At 46.6% G+C, this 22,643-nt stretch overlaps 1 protein-coding gene across 3 annotated transcripts in view; it reads left to right on the plus strand.

Moving 5' to 3' along the window:
- XXYLT1 (xyloside xylosyltransferase 1) overlaps positions 1-22,643 on the plus strand; it is a 155,284-nt gene that overhangs the window by 61,348 nt on the left and 71,293 nt on the right. For all 3 annotated transcript variants that reach the window (XM_079156248.1, XM_079156249.1, XM_079156250.1), the window contains exon 3: positions 18,553-18,685. In XM_079156248.1, the coding sequence (XP_079012374.1) occupies positions 18,553-18,685 (133 nt within the window). The remainder of the gene's footprint in view (positions 1-18,552; positions 18,686-22,643) is intronic.

Here is a 22,643-nt window from a genome sequence, read left to right on the forward strand (position 1 = left end):
GGCAGGGACAAAGTCTGTGAGAGCAGGTCCCTGCCTCTCTCAGAGGGGACCCCTTGGCTGAGCATGCCGGGGGTGGGTAGCAAGTGGTCTTTGACATGCTGGAGAGGGACATCAGCTGTCAGCAGGCCTGGAAATTGGCCCCCCAGGCGGGCACTTGAGAATCCCTTCCCATTGGTTTGTCCTCACCTCCCATCCTATTTCCAGCAGACCCTGGAGGCATGCGCTCTGTGAGGTAAGGACTGTTGATGTGGAAACAGTGACTTTTGCATCTTCTTACTAAGCTATTCCTATTGTCAGTCCCAACACCAGACTTGTTCAGGGTTGTCAGGTAGGCATATGGGAGAGAGCTCCCTGTGGTGTGAGCACACATTAAAGTCACACTCTGCCCCAGCCCTGCAGCCTCATCCCCATCGGTGTCCTCTGTGAACATGAAGAGTCAGGGATGACAAGGGGGCTTAGTAAACAGGAGAAATTAATCAGGTAATACCGGCATGTCTGAGAAGGGGCATACTGATGTTTACAGTGTGAATTGTGTTTGAGCCTGAGTAATAGATTTGGGGTTTGTGGTCCGGATCTCTTTCTTCTCTGATTTCATATCAGTTATTCTCAGATGAGTATGAGCATACAGATACAGAATTGCCTAGAGAGGATTTAAACATTCTGTATACCCTCTTCCACCCAAGATTATGGTATGCACCCTAGGGTGGGCAAGGGTGCCTCTTCCCCCATTACAGGTCATTACTGAAGAATGACTCATTTAAAAAAAAAAAAAAAACTCATTAACATTATTCCATCTTTAAGGTATGTGAGCATTGAAAGATTGTGCTTTCCTTATCCGTTTGGACTTCAGCCGCTGCCCGTACACTGATGACTTCTGTAGTAGGAAGTCTAGGCTAGGCTGGGCTCTAACAACAGATCTACTCTAACATCTCAGTGGCTTACTGCATATTTAAGAAATTTGCTTACTGCAAATATCACTATGGTGGAGTGACTCTGTAGGCATCTTTCAAGCAGTGACCTGGGGAGACAGGCCAGTTCCACCTGTGAGCCTGCCATCTGGAGCACATGGTAGTTCAGGAATTCCTGAACTACCTTGGCAGTAGTTTTTTACTGCCAAGATGCATAAGTTACATCCATAACTTCTGCTTACAGTCCACTAGCCAGGAACTAATAATCTTGTCACCTAACTGCAAGGACCAGGAGAAAGGGGTGTGAGCGAACACTAGTAACATCTGCTATTACCATGTCTACCTGAGCCCTGCTTCTAAAAAGTCCATACCCACATCCTCGCTGTCCCTGGGCATCTCTATCCGAGTATTGGATAGGTGTGTCAAAGCCAAATTGTGCAGCACATAGCTGCACAACTTGCCCTTCCCTAATCTTGGCAGATGGTGGGTGGCCTGAGCCAGAAACAAAGAAATAGTCACAGACTTCCCTTCATCTTCATTCCCCCCAGAAATTGTCACTGTCTCACTTGTTCTGCCTCACCCATATCTCTTGGTGGCTCCTCCTCTGTGTTCCTCTCTAGAGAGCTGGAGCTCAACCATGCACAGCGACCTTGCTTATAAAAATTTTGGAAGTGCTTACAATTCTGATTGGCAGGAAGGCATCCCCTGCACCAGTGATCCTTGCCAGTGGTCCCCAGGGCCTTGCTGCCGTGCCCGGGCAACTTCCTTTCCCACTGAATGGCTTAGCTTTGTGCTGTCCATCTGCAGGCCTCTGTCAGCACTGGAATGGTTCTGTCCCTTATGTTCCCAGGACTCAGGCTGAGCTTTGCATGCTGTGTGTGCTTCCCTGGAACTCCTGCCCTGGCGGGGTTTCGTGCTCCACCTCTGAGGCCCCCAAGAGCACAGTCTGATTGCCTTGAAACTTTTTTTTTTTTTTTTTTTTTTTTGTAGTTGCCTCACAACATACTACATTTTTTAAATGGAGTGACTCCTTACCACGTAGATCTGGTTCTGAAAGAGTCTTATATTTCCTCTGTTTTAAAAATAATAGTTGTTGAGGCTGGGCGCGGTGGTGCACACCTGTAATCCCAGTGGTTCGGGAGGCTGGGGCAGGAGGATGGTGAGTTCAAAGCCCACCTCAGCAAAAGCAAGGTGCTAAAGCACTCAGTGAGACCCTGTCTCTAAATAAAATATGAAGTAGGGCTGGGAATGTGACTCAGTGGTCAGGTGCCTCTGAGTTCAATCCCAGATACCTTAAAAGAAAAAAAATAATAATGGTGTTGAATATGCCCAGCACTGTGCTAAGTACAGTCACGTATTGCTTGGTGTAGTAGTACATTCTGAGAAATACATCATGAGGCGATTTCTCAAGTCTAAGATGGATAAGGAAAGCATACACAATCTTTCAATGCTCACATACCTTAAAGATGGAATAATTTTAATGAGTTTTTTTTTAATGAGTCATTTCTCAGTTGCACTTTCACAAACCTCCCTAGTGTAGCCAGCCACACACCTAGGCTGTGTGGTACAGAGAGTTGCTCCTAGGCCACAAACTGTGCAGCATGACACTGTACTGAGTACTGTAGGCAGCTGTAGCACAATCATAAGTATTTGTGTATCTGACATACTTGAACACAGAAAACAAAATACTAGGGGTTAGGAATTTTTTAGCTCATTACAGTCATTTGGGACCACCCTTGTTGCTAACTGAAACATCGTTATGTGGCACATGACTTCACTGATATTCCAAGCCCTGGTGGAGTGGACAGTCTTGTGGTATTTATTTACCAACAAAAAATAAAAAAGCAAATCAATGTTTATCGGCACTTGTGAAAAGTCCTAAAAGAAGAAGAATGGGTTGGTCTAACAGAAAGTTAGGCCCAAAGTGCAGGAAGATGCAGTTCCCTAAATAGGAGAGCTCTGGGTCATCTCTCAAGTTGAGCATCCTCATCCTCAGGAGCACAGCCTAGAGACCCAGAGTGCCCAGGGGGCTCCTCCATATGTATACCTGGATTGGGAGAAAGGTCTAGCGAGGTGCCAGATCATCAAAGTGGGGGCATTGATCAGCCTGGAAGACTGCCAAACACACTTCTCTGCCACCTGGAGCCTCTCATTGAATCAGGTGCTGTTTGCCCTCCAGCCAGAACTTCACACCTGTGCTCATTGCTCACCCTGCACCTACTCTGCTATTACCCCCTCTTGTATTTTTTACTTGACTGTACTAAATGCACATTTTTCATTTGTAGTGCCTTTTGTTCTCTCTTCCTCCAGATCTTTGCTCTTGTGTCCCCGTCATTCAGGTCTCAGCTCAGGTGCTGCTTTTGGGAAAGCCCTTCCTGCCTTGTCCAGCCACCTTCAGCAGCCCTCACAGAATCACCCTGCATCCCATTACTCTTATTTCGTTTTCTCCATAGCTCTTGCCATTTTCTGAAGTCATCTTGTCTAGTCTCCAAGTTTCAGGAAAGCAGGGCCCTTGTCTATCTCGTCCCTGCTTATCTGCAGTGGGCTGAACGGTGTCTGGTGCCTAGGGGAGGTATAATGAACATTTGTCATGTGATTGTCATGAACAGGAAAGGCATTTGGTGTCTTAGAACCATGCAGGATGTCACTGGCCCTGTGCCCCTTTGGTGAAATGCTCATTCAGAGGGTCTGACTTGGAACTTCCCTTGGATCTTAGAGAATTTGGGGTTGCAGTGCCCAGCCCTCAGCTTCTTGGTTTCTTCCTGAGCAGAATATTTCTAGTATATTCTCCTTCCAGCGGTCAGGGGAGGGTTCCTTCTGAACAGAATCCTTCTAGTAACTTCTTTCAGTTTTCATGACAGCGTTGTGCACCTTTCATGAAGTGCAGAAGTAAGCTGTGATACAGTTCCAGATTTTTCTTTTGAGAAGAAGTGCTCTGTGCCTGAGCAGAAAATCATAGCTTGGCCAGAGCTAGGAGTGCTTTTGACAGCCTTTGTTTGTATTACAGGAATGAAAGTTACCAAGCATCACGACTGGACTCAGGATATGAATGGAGGTGAAAGTTTTAAACAGAAAACCAAACTCAAACTGGTTTTCACAGAAAAGGAGCACTGCTTTTTCTTTTGATGTATGTGCAGTGTTTATGACAACATGATCATGCCCGACCTTATCATTGAAATCATTTGGAAATCCTTTTAAGATTTGTTCAACTCTTCTGTCACTGGTGAGGCTGCTGTGGTGGAGGAGAGAAGAGGCAGGTCATGGCATCCTTGCCTGTTCAGAGCAGTGTAGGTTTAGAGACGGTCAAGATTCCAATAATCTGGATATCAGCCTGCCAAGAACTGTCACTTATTTCCATAGAAATGGGAGGTTCTTCCTTTATGCAGGAATGTAGGATATTAAGCCACAAGAAAGGCCAAGTCAGATTTCTTAATCCACCCAAAACAATGAAATTCGAAGTGTGGGTTTATAAGTTGGAAAGTAACTGGGTAAAAATAGTGGATTGACTCCACAGATCTGCCTCCTCGGGCTCCCAGAGCATGCGTGCCTGGGAATGCTGGGAATAGAGCCAGTGCTTGGCTATCAGAATCTTCCCTCCTTTGGGAAGATGGGCTCTGCCAGGTGAGTCCAGGTCCACCTGTGACATCTCTTGCCCGGATCCCCTGCTCTCTCTATGCCTGCTTCAAGAAGGCCCACCTGTGTCCTTTGGTAGCTGCTTTTGGTGGTGTTGGGTTTAGATGGTCCCTATATTTTTAGTAATCTTCCTTGTCTGAGGTGAGGTTGACAGTCATTGAAATCTGATGGGAGGAGATTACTTTGCCTGGACCCCCTCCCAGACACAGAGGCTGAGGGAACTTCCTGGGGTTGTGATCTCTCCACACCTGTCTTTGTGTTTACCCTCCCTTTGTAGATTCCCTTAGGCTGGAGCTCTGCATCTCCCAGAGACTGGAGGGTTTTCTCAAACTGCTCAGAGACTCAACACGCCTGTCATTGCCACAGATTTGGCTAGAGGAAAGCTGGGAAAATGGAGCACCAGCACAATTAATGACAGAAATAAATGACAGGAAAACGAAACCAGGTGGAAGGAACTCCCAGCTTGCTGTTTTCATTTTCTCTGAAAAATGCATTTGGAAACCCATTAAACTATTTTGGGTTGAAGCAGGAAGGAGACAGAAGTTTCTAGATGGTCTTGACTAAGGAAAACGGTTATAAAAATGGGTAACTCTGGAAACCTGGAAAAGGAATCCAACAGAAAGTTGAGATCCTGGTAAAAATGCCTTAAGTCTGATATATGTGACCTAAATATAGGCATTTTCTTTTTTTTATATATTTTTTTAGTTGGCAGTGGACCTTTATTTATTTATATTGGTGCTGAGAATCAAACCCAGTGCCTTGCACGTGCTAGGCAAGCGCTCTGCCACTGAGGCACAACCCTAGTCCAAAATAGGCATTTTCTATGAGGTAGTTAACTAATTCCTTTTAAAATATTTTACATTTAAAAACACATGGCTGTTTTGGAAAAAATGAAAAATATTAAAAAATAATTGCACATTTATCAGAGTGATGATTTAAAATATTTTCTTCTAGTCTTATGTGTGTTTATACAGACACATATAAATGCATATATTAACATTTGACACACTGTTAATCATCTATATTACAATATTATAAAGTCTCAGATATTAATTTACTTCTGTGTGTTAATTTATTTCTAGGTACCCAGCTCTATTCCCAGAGTCCATACACACAGATTTATTTCTGTGATTATAAAAAAGTGGTGTGTGGTAGAAAACTTGGAGAAGTATAAAGAACACACTTAAAATGATCTTTAATTCCATTATGGGTCAACGGTGGTCTCCAAAGATGACTTGCTAATGGACAATCCTCCCAGTGTTCCACATGTGTATAGTTCCCGCTCCTTGAATTTGGTCTGGCTCTGTGGCTTGTTTTTGACAAATAGGATATAGTGGAAGTGACACTGCATGACTTCAGGGCTAGGTCACAAGAAACCTTGTGGTTTCAGACCAGGTCTCCTGGAACACTTGTTCTTGGCAAACTCCCTCTGGAACCCAGCTGCCATGATGGAGGAAGCCAAAACCCCAGGGAGCACCCACATGGAAGCACTTGGTCGACAGGGCAGCTGGCTTCCTTCCTGACAGCCAGATCAACTGCTAGTAATGTGCATTGCCATCTTAGATGCCTGGCCTGGCTGAGCCTTTCAGTGGCTCTAGCCTCAGCTGCCATTTTACTGCATCCACTTGAGAGACTCCAGGAGAACCATCAGTTAAGCCTAGGTGGTCTATAGAACCATCAGGGGTCCTTGGCTGCTCAGTCAGAAGGCAGGCACAGGACCCTGCTGGCCGTGGGCCATCGTTCACTGCCATGGCACTACTGCTCATCCTAGGAGCAGACTCTGTGCATGTTTATTGGGTGACAGGGTTGCCACCATCTAGGCCAGAGAACAATGGAAACAGCAGCAGAGAACAGATGATGAAAATTCTTCTGCATTTGCATTTTTGAGACTAGGCAGGATGCCATTCATTCTGAACATTTCCACTTAGCATAGTACTTGTACACAGTAGGGACTTTGTAGCTCACTTGGCTGGGCACAGGTGAGGTCAGTACAGTGTTGTCTGGCTGCTTTGCCTGATGTGTGTCAGTGCTGTTCTGAGAATAAGCAGAGGTTGTGAGTGTGGGGGAAAGGCCATCTCTGTTTAGAATGATAGGATGGTGGGTTTGGGAGGGGTTGCCAAGAGCATCTGTTTTGTCCTACTAATCTGGGACAGTTAATGCCAAAGGGGAAGTGACTTGCCCACAATTGGACCTAAAGCCAGGCCTGTGAGTCAGGGCTCTAACCTTACTCTCACTTGCCTAAACTCCCAAAGGCCACATTCCATTAAATAAGATAGAGCCCCTTGCATAACTTGTTTTAAAAAGTCAAGAAAGGAAAGGAAGGGTGCTGGCCTCTAAGAAGTGCCCCTGATGGGCAGTTTTCCTACTTACTTACTAGTTGATGTAGGAATAGCTTGGGGTGGCTGGAGACTTTCCAAGAGGGTCATTGGCACCCTAGTACTCTAATGATAGGCTCCCAGCATCAGCAACCCTGTGCTCCCTCCTCGTCCAGTTGTCCTCTGCACGCAGCAGAGTCTCCCAGCCAGGGGAGCATTTGCTTGGTGCAGCCCACCATCAGGAGGTTCCCTGAAAGTTTTTCTTTGCAGTAGGGTGCACCAGTGACCCACTTCCTTCAGTCCTGCACCACCTGCCCAGTTACCACCAGTCAGTCCATTCACACTAGGATGGACTGACTCCCACAATTAATCATCTCACTTCTGAACATTGCTACGTGATCACAAGAGGTTTTGGGAGACACCTCATATCCAATGGACCAGAAATTTTGTATTTGTTTTTGGACAACTGACAAAATTTGAATAGGACTAGTGATGAGATACTGATGTGAATTGGTTTTGATGTTGTGCTATTGTCATGGAAGGAAGTATCCTCATTTCTTAGGAAGTGCATGCTGAAATAGGAGTTAAAAGCTTGTTTACTTTCTCTTTCTTTCTTTCTTCTGGGGATTGAACCCAGGAGGATTCTACCTTTGAGCCACATCCCCAGTACTTTCTTCTTCAATTTTATTTTGAGGCAGAGTCTCACTAAGTTGCCGAAGCTGGCCTCAAATTTACAGTCCTCCTGTCTCAGCCTCACGAGCTGCTAGGATTACAGGCATGTGCCACTGCACTGGGCTTTTATTTCCTTTGGTTTTCAGCTGCAGTTTGTCACTTTGACATTGTACTTTAAGTCTTTAATTAAAATCAAAACAAATAAGCTTTATTTAATTAAAATAAAAGAAAAACTAAAACTTTAAAAGTTTAATTAAAATAAAGAAATGAATTAACTAGTGCTCAAATACAGTCTGGTAGACAGACTCTTTTCAGTTGTGAACTGTTATGGGAAAAAGCTGTAAGGGGGCATCTTGGTGGAAATGAATGGAGACCTGCTTCATAGGAAAGCCACTTGTGTATTGAGTGAAGATGGTGGAGTGAGCACCCAGCACAGGGGCCAGACCCGTGACGTCCCCAGGCCTTGTGTGGCTCCCCTCAGACTCCTTACAGGAGGGGCTGCTCGGTCCTCTGTATATAGGGAGGCAAGCAGTGAAATGCCGGCTTATCTTGGGAAGAAGAAACTATAAAATGGGGTCATTAAACCCTACCTGTGAGGATTACTTGAGTAAGATATAAAAGTATAATTTCTGTCATTGAGGTACTCCATTGTTTTATCAATAATGATAGTTAATCCTTTTGAAAATTCATATAAAAATTAATATTATAACATGATATTTTGGCCAGAGACAGGAAACCTGAGGTCTCTTTGACCCCTGGCTCTTCAGCTTGCAAACCATCTCATGGTGATAGGTGTTGCCACTGAAAAGATGACAACTGTATTTTTCCTCCTGCTGCAAAAGATCCACGAATGGGTAGTTCTTTGCATTTGAGGTGCAGAAAGGCATGTCCAGGTTCATGAAGTGGAGAGCTTGGATTTTCTCCTTGAAGTTACTGATGTGGGTCTCTGAGCAGCAGGAATGGTGTGGAGCCCCACTTTTCTGCTGCTGCTGTGTGGTCCCAGTCCCCGGCAGTGGTGAGGGACTGGCAGAGGGCAGGCCTCGCCTTGGTCAGGGAGCACCTCACCTTGCTCTCTGGGAGCACCTCAGTGCTACACATCACTCTATTGTGTGTAGGTCCCGCAACTGTTCTCACTGGAAGAGGCAGAGGAGACCTTGATCTTGAGTGTGAAGGTTGTGGTAGGCTGTAAGACACTTTGGAGGAGGATGAGTCTGCTGGGTGGAAGGAACAGGTAGCTCAGTTCTGGGATAAAATGGCAAATTCATAGTTTACACCAAGAACTGCTGCTGAAGTACAGAAATATTGGAGATGTGAAAGAGGTCACCAAGGTGCTAGAATGCTGAAAGGCAGCCGCCAGTACTTGCTGAGGCATTTGTAGTCAGGGCCCTGCAGATGAGCTTCCCTCTTCAGCACACAACCGGGCAGCGTGCAGGAAATGTGTTTTCGGTGTCAGAATGGAACAGGGTGGTCACAAGAAGTCTGCCATCAGAAACCGTTTCAGGAGATACCAGCCATCTTTGGGTGAATGTCCCAAAGTGAGGCATCTGGCTCACAGAACTCCAGTGGGCATTGCAAAAACAGTTCGGGAGTGGTGATTCGACAGAGGGGCTGCCAGTTCACTGGGATCTGGCTATCTCTGACTTGGTCCCTCTTACAAATGACCATGCCTGGGGCCCAAGAAACACTGTGCAGGGAGCAAGGCAGGGTATGAAGCATGAGGCAGTGATGGGGGAAAGGAGCCCTTTAGGGTGACAGACTGAGGCTGGCAGGTCTGGATCTCACCAGTGGGCCACCTTGGCATGGGGAGGGTGAGTGGTGGTCCCCAGGGAGAGTAAACTGGAAGGAGCCAAGCTTCACTGCGGCAAGGGGACTCTGAAAAAGGAACAGGGATCCGGATGTAGGTTGATTAACATGGACTTTGCTCCTATCTGCCATTACTGACCATGTGATCTCTTTGGCTTCTATTTCTTCATCTGTAGATTGGGGAGCTGCTGTTGCTACTCTTTATCAGCTTTCTCCTTTTTCATTTGTAAGTGAGTCCCATTTATTTGGGGACAGGTTTATGCCATAAAATGTACTTCATAGTTTCCCTTGCAACTAAACATAGTTATGACCATGTAACTAAATTTTGTCCAGGAAGATACAAGAAGGCATGTTGAAGACGAAAGAATGCTTACAGGGCCTGCCTCATTGCAGGGAGCAGGCAGGGGTGTCCTTTCTCCTTCCTCCTTTTTGTTCACTGGAATGCAACCAAGTCTCCCAGAGCCCCATAAGGTGACCTAAAGGATGGAAACCAGATCTAGGACAGCAGAATGGGAAGGCAAAAGGAGCATGGACCCTCGATAACTGTGGAGCAGCCGATCTTTCCCTAAAGGGCTTGGCTGTTGTCTTATGTGTTTTCAAACCATTGTTACTTTTACACATTGTTCTGTTAAATTCTTTTGAACACAATCTACATAGATGCATCTGTCCCTGAAGTTGTTGTAAGGATTAAATGAGCTGAAGCGTGGGTAAAATTTTCCTGAGCTGGGAGTGCATGCTGAACAGTATGGGCAAGGACCTTTGGGCATAAGGAGGAAAACTTTGCTAGTTTTACTAATTTCACACAAATCCATAATGTAGGGTGGGCCAGTGATGGTGGAGGGAGTGGTTAGAATGGAAAGAGAGCAAGCCTAGGGGGTTAGAAATGGGGGTCCCAAGACTCCAGAGAGAACCTCAGATGGGGACTTGGGAAGTTGACTCCTTACTGTTTGGGCTGATCAGTGGTAGCTGATTATCTCTAGAGAACATCTGTTAATTCTGCCCAAAGAGGATTGTCTATGGTTTCCATCTCCAGAAGTTTGAAAGAAAGCCGGCTGGTAAGAGTTTACAGCCTGCCCCTGTCTTAACTGCTGTGAACAGGTCCTGTCCCAAATGGGAAGGAGAACTTCAGATTTTGGAGACAAAAAAAAAAAAAAAAGTCTCTGGCAGATACCAGAGAGACATATGGAAAGGCCACCAAGGACCATGGACATCTATAGCATAGAAATGGAAGATTTCAGATATCAAATCCCACTTTCCTTGCACATTGAATTTCATAAAGAGGTGTTAGAGCTATGATTTCATTCTGGCAATAGAAGAAAGGAAAATTTAGATGTGGTGTTATATGTTGTCTTGTGTGTATATGTCCCTTATTTTCAGCCAAGATCAAAATAAATTAATAAATGAGTTCCATCCTATCCTAAAGCAGATGATTTGCACCTAGTCACTGGAGGTGCTAAGAGTGACGAAGGAGACCCACATTACCTTGTTGCTGAAGCAAAAACTGCATCTTTTCATAGTAATTTGATTTGTCTTCAAAACAGGAGAGTTATCAACAACACCAAGGCTGAGCTACCACTGACAATTTCCGTGCTTCATTCTGAGAGGAGATGAGCAGAGCTGCAAGAAAGAGTTTGTCGTGGTGCTAATATATAAAAACTGATTGTGGTCATTAATATCAACCTCCTGGCCCCAGACCTCTTACCAGAACTGCTAACAGGTTGCATAAATCATTCTTATGAGCTTCATTTCCTTTTGCATGCCCCCCTTCCTCAGAGGTGTGGGCCAGCTGCTAATGTGGAAAACATAGATTAGCACACGGGAGGCAGGGACTTCCGGGCTGAGTGGAACCTGCAGAGCCAACTGTTGGCCTGATCTCGTGTCCAGGGACCCGGAAGGCAGGAGAGCATTGGGTGAAGAGCAAGCGCAGGGCTCTGGAACTTTGAGTGTGCGTTCTGCTTACCAGCTGTGTGACCTTGATTGCCACACTTGGTTTCCTCATTTGTCAAGTAGAAATAATAATTCTAACCTCGCCTTGCTTTTGGATGATTCTATGAGAATGATGTATTTATACACATTGAAGACTTCCTTTCAGCTTACTTTTGTGGCATTAAGCCTTCTTTTCCAGAATTTTGTTTTTGGTCTCTGTTCTATGAAGGGAAATCCCAGTAGTCTTCAAGATCCTTGAGAATGAGGGTCTTGGGGGAGGTGGTGGCGGAAGTGGGGAACTCTTCTCTGTCCCTAGAAGTCTTAGTCACTGCACAGAGGTGACATGGATTTGTCTGCTGCTCCCACCTTTGATGCAGAAGCTTTTCTTGTTTTTAAAGATATTGGAATTTAAATAGGGGCTTCAGAAATGTCTGAGGATTTCTCAGAAACTTGTATGCGATGGGTCAAACAATTGAGTGTGGCACTTTTGTGATTGATTCCTTACTAGACCTTCTTAGATTAGTTGCCAAGCCTCTCTGAGCCCCAGGTTCCTCATTTGGAAGTGGGAGGTACTCATATTCCCGAGCATAAGTACAGGGGAGACTCATTAGCTGAGTCAGTAAACATGGAGCCCTCAGCAGGGACCTGGCACACAAATACCCTCTCCCTGCTTCTAGAGAGGAAGTGCTTTTCCGACCAGGCTGGAGGAGCCCCAGGAATCTGTGCCCACAGCCTTGGACTCCTGGCATATCCTGCTGTGTTCCTTCAGAGCCAGTATTCCCATAGTTCACCAGCTGCCCTGCAGCTGGTCCTCGCATTGTGAGGGAATGGAGAAGGGCACTTTGAGGGACAGGGCTGGGGCCAGTTGGGAAACCATCCAAGTTTCCTGTTGGATGTGAGAACCACCACAGCCATTTCCAAGCACAGATCCCCCCTTGCAAACATAGCCCAGCTTGTGCGTCTTAGCAGCAGGCTCTCCATCACGTGCTTAGAGCCCCTTGATGGGTAAGGCCACTCTTGTGTAGCTGGTGGGGTACACAGGCACTGTGGTCCTCAAAACAGCCCCTCCAGGGTCATGAGCCTCTCACTGTTAGGGGAAGTCTCCGCTTTGTCCAGTTGCCCTTTGGCTCCTGCAGGCCAGAGGTATTGCCAAATAGCAATTTTAAAACTCCAGAGTACAATGAGGCAGGTGGCAAATGGCTGCCGTATTTCAAAGTGGACACTGAGAACACAGGCCCCCTCTCCAGGCAGCTTCCACGTCAGGGCGCCAGTCACATAGCTTAGTGTTATCATCGTTCCCCCTTCTCCCCAAATCCTCTCCCTGCACGTGGAGACTTGACTGCTGCTCTCCAGTGGAAGCCCTCTGGTGTGTTGTGAACAGTTACCTCTGGGAAGCTCCAAAGCAGTTTCAAAATGGAAAGGGAGTAAGGTGCCTGCTGGTGAACCTGCCTGGGGAGCACGCACTCCTGTTTCCTGGGGTGGCTACCCCACTCACTCGCTCTCTGTCTCTTCTTCCTTTTCTTCCTTTGCCGCATGTTGTTTTGTGTGTGTGTTAAGATATGTCTGCCAAGAATTGTTTCTGGGGAGGGAGAAGAAGGGCGCCTTTTTTCCTCTGGGGATTTTTTCCTTGTGCTGCTTGTGTTCCGGTGTCATTGATTACTCACCCTGGGCTGTAATTCCACCCGTGGTCAGATGACATGCCTTGTGGCTGGTTTAATTGGAAGCTGATGATGAGTTGTCCCAGCCTGTTTCTGCAGGGGAATGTTGATGGGGACTCTCCTAGCTTTTATGAATGCCGTGAACGTGGCCTTCTGCAGTTCTGTGCCCTCTAGCTGGGTGTGCAGGGCCTAGACCCCAGCAGCAGGTGTCAGCTTCCTCAGTCTTGAATGATCCCTGGGTCGTCAGGACCCCTGAGGAGTGCTACCCAGGGCCGGCACTGGTGATGTTGTGGGGTCTCAGAGGTCTTGAAAGCCATATCTTCAGGTCCTAGCACTCTCCATCTTATCTATTATTTTTCAACTCTTTAAAGCCATATTCTTGTTAAAGACATTTCTTTAGTCTGAAATTGGAGCAAGAGAGGATGAAGGTGAACAGACACATCCCCTTGCGAAGATGGGACCACATTGTTTTATTTGTTCTTTTTAGATATACATGACAGTAGAGTGTATTTTGACACGCATGGAGCATAACTTCCCATTGTGGTTGTACATGATGTGGAATTTCACTGGTCATGTATTCATATATGAACAGAGGAAAGTTATGTCCTACTGTCTTTCCTATTCCCACCCCCCTCCCTTCCCTTCATTCCCCTTTGTCTAATCCACTGAACTTCTTTTCTCCCCCACCTTATTGTGGGGACCCCATTTTTGACTCTATCCCTTGGAACTGAAGCACAAGTGGAAGTATGTGTCAGACCAGAGAGCCCACCTGGATCCTTTTCCCCCTTTGGGGTGACATACTTCTGTGGGTTGCCAGGTTGTCATCCCCAGGCAACCATTGTTTAGAATACCCACGACTGAGCCACAGGTGGAAATGTGGGAAGCTCATGTGGTTGGGTCGTCTCTGGGGCAGGCAGCCAGTGGCAGGCAGTGGAGTTCACCAGGGAGACTGCCTAGCACAAGTGTGCACCTCGGACGCCAGGGGCCCACGCAGCACTGTCCCCCATGCATGGAAAGCTTTCCTTTGGCACAATATTGATACCTCAGCTTTTATTGATGTGATTTAAGCAAAGGCACAAGGAAATTTCTAACCATGAGGGGCTGTTGGAAGGCATAATTAATTGGACATAGCAGCACTTTTCCAGAAACAAACAGGTCTAGCTAGAATAACAAGCTCTTTGTTGCTGAGGGTCTCACAACAGGCACTGAGCCTTTGACTCCCGGGGCCACTCCGTATCTGGAATGTCAGTCTGGCTCCTGCCTCCCTTTGAAGTTAACACAACTCAAGGTATGTTCTGAGAGGAGCACAACAATTTGTTCATTTCTTAGCATCTCTGCCTGAGGTTACTATGAGAATATGGAGAACAATGTTCTCTTTCCACAGCACTGGCTGTGAGATGTGTGCACTATGACCATCTCATTCCTTTTCTTTGACACTCCTTATTCATCTTCAGGTTTACATTTTCGTGGGCAGATATGGATACTTTATGAGCTAGTTCTGTTGGGTACCTTTGGGCCAGAATATCATGTTTTCTGCTGTCCAGAAGTTTATGAACATGTTGAAGGATGGGATAGAGTCTAATATGAGCATCAGCTAGGGAGTCAGAGACCTGAATCTGAGCTCAGTTTTGCCTCTTAGCTTGATTCTGTGACCCCTGACAAGCCCTTCTTTTTTAGTCTTCAGTTTCCCCATCTGCAAAATGGGTAGATTGGCGCCAGCTATTACCAAGCTGTCTTTTCAGATCTATCATTCTCGATTATTCTGTCGTCCTCTTTTTGCTATATTTTAACAGGGTTTGGGCATTGTACACATCCATGTCCATCCATGCCCTTCCTGGGTGCTGGCCATTATTTTGAGTTTTGTAGGTGACTTGTCTTTCTGGGACATTCTTCCCCATGCATGATAGATTTTTATTTCCTCCTGTCTTTGGCAACTATTATTGCATTCATTTACTCAGTTGTCCTGCTGCTGTTCTACCAGCTAACCTCCAACCAGCATCTCCTCTGGGCCATGACTGTAACTGTTACTTCCATACAGCAATCTCAATTTGTCCTCAGAGGACCTTCATCATTACAAATAAAACTGTCCAGATATCGTCCCCACAGAGAAATGGCTCCACCATGGCCAGAGACCAGAGGACAGGTCTCTTTAAACAGTCTCATCCTGATGAATTTGCAGTCTTCCTAGTAAGCATTGCCCTCTTTTCAGCAGTGACATTTACAACTTGGCATCTTATTTCATAGTTTCATAAAAGGATACCCTTCTGGATGGAAGCCCACGTGGCAATATAGGCCCTGCAGCGGGCCTCCAGCATCCCTGAATAGAAGGGAGTGATCTCCACTATCCCCACCGGGGCCTGTCCTTTCACCTCAGGGTGAAGGGGTCACTTTGTGGTGAGCTGTGGCTACTTTCCTTCCTTGTCAGTTACCTTATTGAGTGAAGCACCTCCTGACAGCTTCAGAGGCTCCAGGATGGTGCTTTAGGAATGAGAAGCTGTAAATAGAGTTAAAACACCTCAGAGTCCTGGGTCCTAAGCTGCCTGGGACCTTTCTGGATTCACTTCCAGCCAGTGAGTAAAGGGCAGGGAAGTGCTTGGTTTATGGAGAGGTTCATTAAGATGTGACAGGAATCTGTCAAGATGAAGGAGCAGGGTCTCTTCAAGAAGCATCCAATGTCCCAAGCTCTGCTTTCCCAGCATGTTCCCCTCCTCAAGGAATGCTCTGTGCAAGAGTGGTGAGCAGGTTCAGAGAGAGCAGTAGGTAGGGACAGCAGCCTTTCAGGGGGACAGAAAGGAGGCTGTAATCTCTGACCAGGGCCAATGGAGGCAACCCAGGGAAGGACACATTTGGGCTACGACTTGCAGAATAAATAGGACTAAGATGGCCTTAAAGGCCCAGAGGGTGCACATGGTATGTGGTAGGCTTCCCATGAAGAACTTCATTTGACTAATGGACTGAATGGGCAAAGGCCTCTCCTACCACCAGAGGTTTCCTTAAGTACAACAACATTACCATAAATGCCTTGTGTCCTTTTCTAAAAATCCAGTCAGCTGGCTTGTTGCCCAGAATTCTTCTTGTCACTCAATGCCCCTGGCCATTTCCAGTGCTCCTGGGCCCCTGTGTTGGGTAGCAGAGCCAAAATCTGCCTCCTGAGCACCTCTCTGATGTTTTAGAAGGGGAACTGGGCTGTACTGGAAGGATCATGCTGACTTTCAAGCCAAGTCGATTGAAACTGTGACCCCACTCCAATGTGGATCTTGGGTTAATGTTTTGAAGCTGTCTAAGCCTCTTTTTTTTCATCCCAGAACAGGAATAGCTCTGCTCAATGTGTTGGGCAGTTATGGGAAATAAACTCCTTGAGAGAAGGACACTTCTGCCTGGCTATCATTGCTGCCACTGGAAGCATTTCCTGGGCCAGGAGGCTGAGGTTCCCCAGCTCTCACAACCCTGTCAACACCACAGAACTGCCACTGAGATCCTCAAAGCTGCCCCATCTCCTGACACAGAGTCCTACTTCCCCACCCTTCTTATCTGCAGAACCAGGACAGTGGGATCTCTCTGCTGCGAATGGTATCCTCTCCTGTCCCTGTCTCCTTAGGACTTGCTCTGACCTGGCCTTTCCATGCATAAGAGCTGAGACCTGAATGTGGGAACCTGGCACATGGGATGGACCAAAAGAAAGAAGAGAAATGACCCTGGGGTGTCCCTAGCCCTAGATGGCTGGCCCTTGGAGGTCCACCATGAGTTCTTGGTGGCTGCAGCTTTCACTACTCGACATTCTTTTCTATCCTTTTGTCGTGTCACTATTGGGATCCTTTCCTCTCTGCACAGGGTCTCCTCAGAGGGCAGTAGGCGCCCTGAAGTTCTGGCCAAGGCCTGTCTCTCCTCCACCCTCTGTTCAGGGCCATTGTCCAGGAGGCCAGCAGTCATTGCACAGGCTTCCAGACCTCCAGACTCCCAGGTTCTCCGCTGATTTCTGGGTTGTTGCCTTTGTTATTGTTTTTAGGTACAGGAAGGAAAACAGTCCTTTAACTCCTCTTGTGTGGGGGCGGCAGTGTGCAGGCCACAGGATCCACGTCTGCCAGGGCGGGTTCAGTCTCCCATCCCCTCTTCCACATGGGCCAGAGCAACCCAGCGTCCTCTTGCTTTCTTCTAGCCTGAGCAACTGAATTCCCATCTGCTATAATGTTTTTCTTTTTTTTTTTTCTAGAAAAGTCATGTAGAATGTCAACTAAGGTTTTGTTTCTGCGTCACAAAGGAAAATAGAACAAGGAACAAATGAATCAGTTTTTCTTGTGATTTAAGCTGTGATTTTTTTTTTTTTCATAAACTAATTTAGAGATTGACTATTGAATTCCAAAAACATTCCGAGTGTTTGCTGAATCCAAACCCTGAACAATGGATGGAGGCCAGGATGCCAAAGATGTGGTCCCTGTCCTCAGAGGGTAGCCTGTCCTCAGAGAGCTATAATGCCCTGTTATTGGACAGGCAAGAAAAGGTGGTAGAGAGCAAAGAGGAACAGCCTGATGTTCTAGAGTGGGCACAGGTGTCACTTTACCCCTTCATGCCAAGACTTGGGACCCAGCCCAAGTCTTCCTCCTCCTCCAGAAAGTCTTCCTTGACTGCTTCAAGCGTTAGTGAGTTTCCTGGGTTCCTAGAGCCTGTATGATTTTCCACACCTAACCTCATCCTGCAGCCCCTGTTTCAATGAGATGAATACTATCCTCCCTAGTAACCTAGGTTCAGAGAAGTAAAACAACCTTCTCAGGGTCACAGGATTAATCAGCAGCAAAACTTGAACTTGAACTCATGTGTTCTGATCCAGGGCCAGTCCTTCTCTTTGGTACAAGTACGTGCTCTCTTGTATCATTCAGCATCAAGCACCCCTCGGGAATCTGAATGACCCTTCTAGTCCATGTTTCAGCTCCAGCTCCTCCTCTGCTTGGAGGTACCTGCCCATCTCCCCTGGAGGCCAGGGCCCCAGCCCGCCTATTGTATGGCCCCCTCTTGGCATTGATGCCACGGGAGGTCCATCAGGCTTGGCTGGTGAAGGACAAGAGAGTGAACTAGCCGTGCTTCCCTGCTTATGCCTGGTCAGCTCTTCTGCCGTCCTCCTCTTTTCACCCTCAGATCATCTGGAGACCGTGGAAGCTAACAGCTCTTACATGCCAGATAATTGGGAGACTGAATGATTTTGACTCCTCTTGTTTTTTACACAGTGGATTGAAAGCATGGCGGTGTCCACAGTCTTTCAGCTGTTTTTCTCTGGGTCAGCATCTTAACACAGATCTGGGTTTGCAGAATGAGCTAATGAGGGGACTAAGCTGATGGTGCCTTTTCTCTCTCTCTTCTGTGGGGAGTGCACACCCTGCACTCCAAAGAGAAAGCACACTTTTGGTTTTATGTGGGGTGTTCACATCATGTATCATCCAGATCAGAGACTTTTGAGAGTGAAATGAGCAACTTAACACTGGACAGCATGTGAGGCAAATGCTTTACCACGGAGATAAACCTTAAGCTCTTCTTTTTTCATTTTGAGACACAATCTCATTAAGTTGCTGAGGTTGGCCTATCTCAGCTTCCTGAGTTTCTGGACTTACAGGCCTTATTTTCTTTCTTTTTTTCTTTTTTCTTCAGAGATCCTGCGGATCATTCAACTGGACCTCGATCTGAAGTACACGACTAATATCCGGGAGTTATTTGAAGAGTTTGACAATTTCCTCCCAGGTGCTGTCATTGGCATAGCCAGAGAGATGCAGCCAGTGTACAGGTAGGTGGTACCTGTTGGGGAAGGCCTCTGAGACTCCTCCCCACATTGTCCTCTCTTCTTCCACTGTACAATCTTCTCATACTTGAGGCCTTGGGAGCACACTCCTATTTCTGCATACGGTCTAGGCAGGCAGCTCTGCCACCACGCTGAGATGCTGCCCCATTAGTTTGGAAGAGATTGTGAAATTTTTTTCATCTGGAAAGCCCATTTGTTTCACTTGTTGGTTCTGGTTAAGCTCAGAAGTTAAAATCTTGGACTTTGCTCACAGGGGAGGTGTCCGGTTTTAACCTGCATTCTGGTGACCAACTGGGATTTCTTGGCCTTGGAGTCACCATGACCCCTCTTGTATGTGACCAGAGGGGTTGATGGGTAGCATTGTGAGGAGGGAGAGACAGCACCACCTGGGAACACTGATTGGCATGCACTGGCCAAAGTGAGAGCATCTTCTGCATGAGGCAGTTCCGTTGTCAAGCGTGCATCATGGAGAAACTCCAGCACTTGGGAGCCAGATGTGTTCAAGAATATTCTCTGTATTACCCCAAACTGAAAACAGCTTATATGTTCTAGACAACATAATGACTAAGTAAAATGTGTTCATCCAATTGAAGACTATATAGCAAAAAAAAAAAAAAAATGAGCCAGTGGCAGTATGGGTAATAATAGCCAGAACTAAGTGGCAGGCTTTGGGCATGCATAGTTGAAGTGCTCAGAATGATAAGAAAAACCACAGATCCCCAAAGCCAGGGGTGGGGTGGGGGGAGGATAAGAGGGATTGTGCTTTATTTCTCCACCTGGGTATGTACATGTTGCACCTACCCCTTTGTGTATAGTATATGCCTATGCTATAGTTACAAAGGCCTGGGGGAAGGAATAACAGAAGCAGGTTTTGTTGAAAACAAAGGCCCATGGTCTTGGTTCCATGTTGCTGACTCATCCTCCAACGGATAGATTGACAGCTCACCCAGTGCCAGAGCTGCCCAAGTTTTCTGAGAAAGAGCTGGGATTCCACTATCCCCTGGGCTTGCAGGCCTTTTGTTCTCTATGCAGCCTCCAATGATGACTCCCTGGGGACATCGTTCCTGGAGAGAGGCCCAGTCACTGGAGAGCTGCAGGCCCAGGCAGCTAGTGACTCGAAGCTCCAGTGCCTGGGAGCAGGAATAGGAGAAAGACAGTGAAATGAATCTGACATTATTTTTCCATTTACATATGTAGAAAAAACACAGTGAATTCCACCCTCATGTACATCCCTAAGAATGGGATCCTCATTAGAGTTAAGATATAGTCCATACTTGTATAATTAATCAAAATGTATTCTGTTGTCACGTGTAACTAAAAAGAACCAATAGATACAGTTTTTAAAAAAGGGAGGGGAAGGAGAGACAGCCTTTACTTGGTGGTGGCTATTTGCAAGTCTCAAATCACATAACAGGAAATTCCTGCAAGGCCTCTGAATGGGCTGATAACTCCTGGGGCCTTGTGGGCTGTTCTCCCTTACATAACACTTTTCCAAGTGCTCCACAGTAACTAGGGGGAGGGACTCTTATTCTGCAGTGGGGGTTCAAGGATGTGGTTTGGGCAAAACCTTGCCATCTTGACTCACCTTCGGACAAGTTGTGTCTTGGGCTGGGGTCCTAGATTCCACACAAGGAGGTGACAGGAGCATTGAACATAAAGTCCTAGGTGCTGGTTCCAGCCCTGCCACCACACGTGGAGCCTGGGTTCCCCTTCTGAGAAGAGGAACAGATGAGCTGCAGGACCTCCCTTGCCAGCTCTGGCACCAGTGGCCTCAGTTCTTCTGACCCTCCTGTCTCGCCTATACCCAGAAGCTGCCTGTCTGCAGATATGTTCCCAGGGCTCTGGCCCTCCAGTACCCCGATGTGTTTAGACCTGACTGACTGAGGTGCCATGGAGCAGGGATAGCTTTGAGCCCTGGCTGGAAATCTTTTCATGCAACCCAAGGGAAAACCTGAAACCTCATCACACTTAATTTAGATCATACTGACCAGAATTTCTATTTTGTGTGTAGGTCTACGATTTTAGAAACAGTGCAACTTAAATCAATTTTAATTGTCTGGCTTTTCCCAAAAGAAACATCTGAAGGATTTTAGATTCAAAATGAAATTGAGTTTTTCTCACCTTCAGATCACCAGTTACCATATGTGCAACGAGAACTGCGAGTCTTCTGCCACACAGGGTCTTGAGCATGCTGTGTGTGGGGCACAGCTGGTGGAAGCAACAGACTCCTTTATGTGACCCTACTCTGTGCCCTCCAAAACGTTTCTAAAGACCTCTAATAATTAAGACTGGGAATGACTGTCCTGGACTGCTGTCACCTACTGGCTCTGGGAAATTGTCTTTTAAAGTGTGCATTGTTAGTATTTGCTGAGGGTGGGAATGTGTTGGTGCTGGCTGGCAGCAAACGAGGAATGGAGTGTGGTTTTTTGCCTTTTTCCACAAGAAGACTGGAGACTCCTGTGTCCTGGAAGGTCAGTGTTAGTTGTTTACAGCTTTGGAATCTTCACCTGGCAGGGGTGGGAGGCAGGATGAGAGTAGAAAGAGGATGGGATAAAGAGGGGAGAGTAAACTGTGCCAGGCAGGGACAGAAAGAGTGGGGCCCTCTCTTGCACAGGCAGCCTCAGCCCCCACTCCTGGTCTTGGCTGTCACAGTCTGTGAGATCTGTAGCCCTGTCTTCTTCCCTGGTGGGTTCCTGCAGAGGTGGCCACACACCCCCACACACATACCTAGACTCTTTGTGCTCTGATGACCCAGGGGTTTCCCTAAGTGACAAAGTGTGATGTGGACAAATTATTTATTGTAGTGGAATCTGTTAGCATCATTGAGGAGAAATGGAAATCAAAAACAAAACAACCAGCACTGGCTCAGGCAGTGGGCTCTGGTCTGGACCACTAGGCAGGAGCAGACATGGAAGTGCCATTGTTATTGTCATTGTCTTACAGTTACTGTACTTCAAAAGGACACGTGTCCAGTCATTTTTATGACTCCTTCCCCTCTGTTGTGTGCCACAAGTGTTCAAAGCTTGGAGGAGGGTGGGGAGAAGCATTTCCCACTGTCCATTTGACAAATAGCATTTTTGCAAGTTTTCCCCCAAACACACATTCAGCTGACTGTTTTTGGTACAATGATGCAAGAGTCTAGTCTGTTAGAATAGTGATGGAGGCTGGACACCGTGGCGCGTGCCTGTAATCCCAGTGGCTGAGGCAGGAGGATCACAAGTTTAAAGCCAGCCTCAGCAACTTAGCAAGACCTTATCTCAAAATAAAAAATAAAAAGGACTGGGGATGTGACTCAGTAGGTGAGCATCTCTGGGTTCAATCCCCTGTACAGAAAAAAAAAAAAAAAATAGTGATGGAGGATGCTTTCTCCTTAGGCCCCTTTTAAGGGGTCACACATCCCATGACCTTCATCATCTGAAAACTGGAGTATGTGATCATCTTGAATGGAATGCTGCCCTTCCTTACTATGACTCTTTCCTTGCTCTTCATAAGGATCTAGACCCTGGACGGATCCTCTCGGTGATGTGTTTGATTGCAGTAAGTGCCCAAAAGGAGAGAAGACTGGCCTAGTGCCTTCTCTGTAATAGACAATTATATTTTGCAAATATGTGCCATGTGAACTTGCTTCCTTATGAATGTATTAGAAAAGTCAGGCCCCTCTTTACGTGCAGCCTATAGAAATTATAAAGTTGCACCAGCAGGAAAGCAGCTTGATGTAGTGGAAATGGCGTCAGGTGTGTTCAGAAGCAAGTTAGACTTTTGTCACTGGATTCTCTGACCTTCTGTTTCTTCATGTGTAAGTGAGGGTAAACATATCTAATGCACACAATTACTGGAAAACTCAAATGAGACAATGTGCCTAGAAGTTTCTGGTGTTAGGGAGCCTCACTAAAGAGTGCTTCCTCCCTCCTGCCTCAGTCCTCACGACTCCATTCTGTGTTTT

This window comes from Sciurus vulgaris (genome assembly GCF_902686455.1).
Source record: "Sciurus vulgaris genome assembly, chromosome: 10".
In the NCBI taxonomy this organism is placed as follows: Eukaryota; Metazoa; Chordata; class Mammalia; order Rodentia; family Sciuridae; genus Sciurus; species Sciurus vulgaris.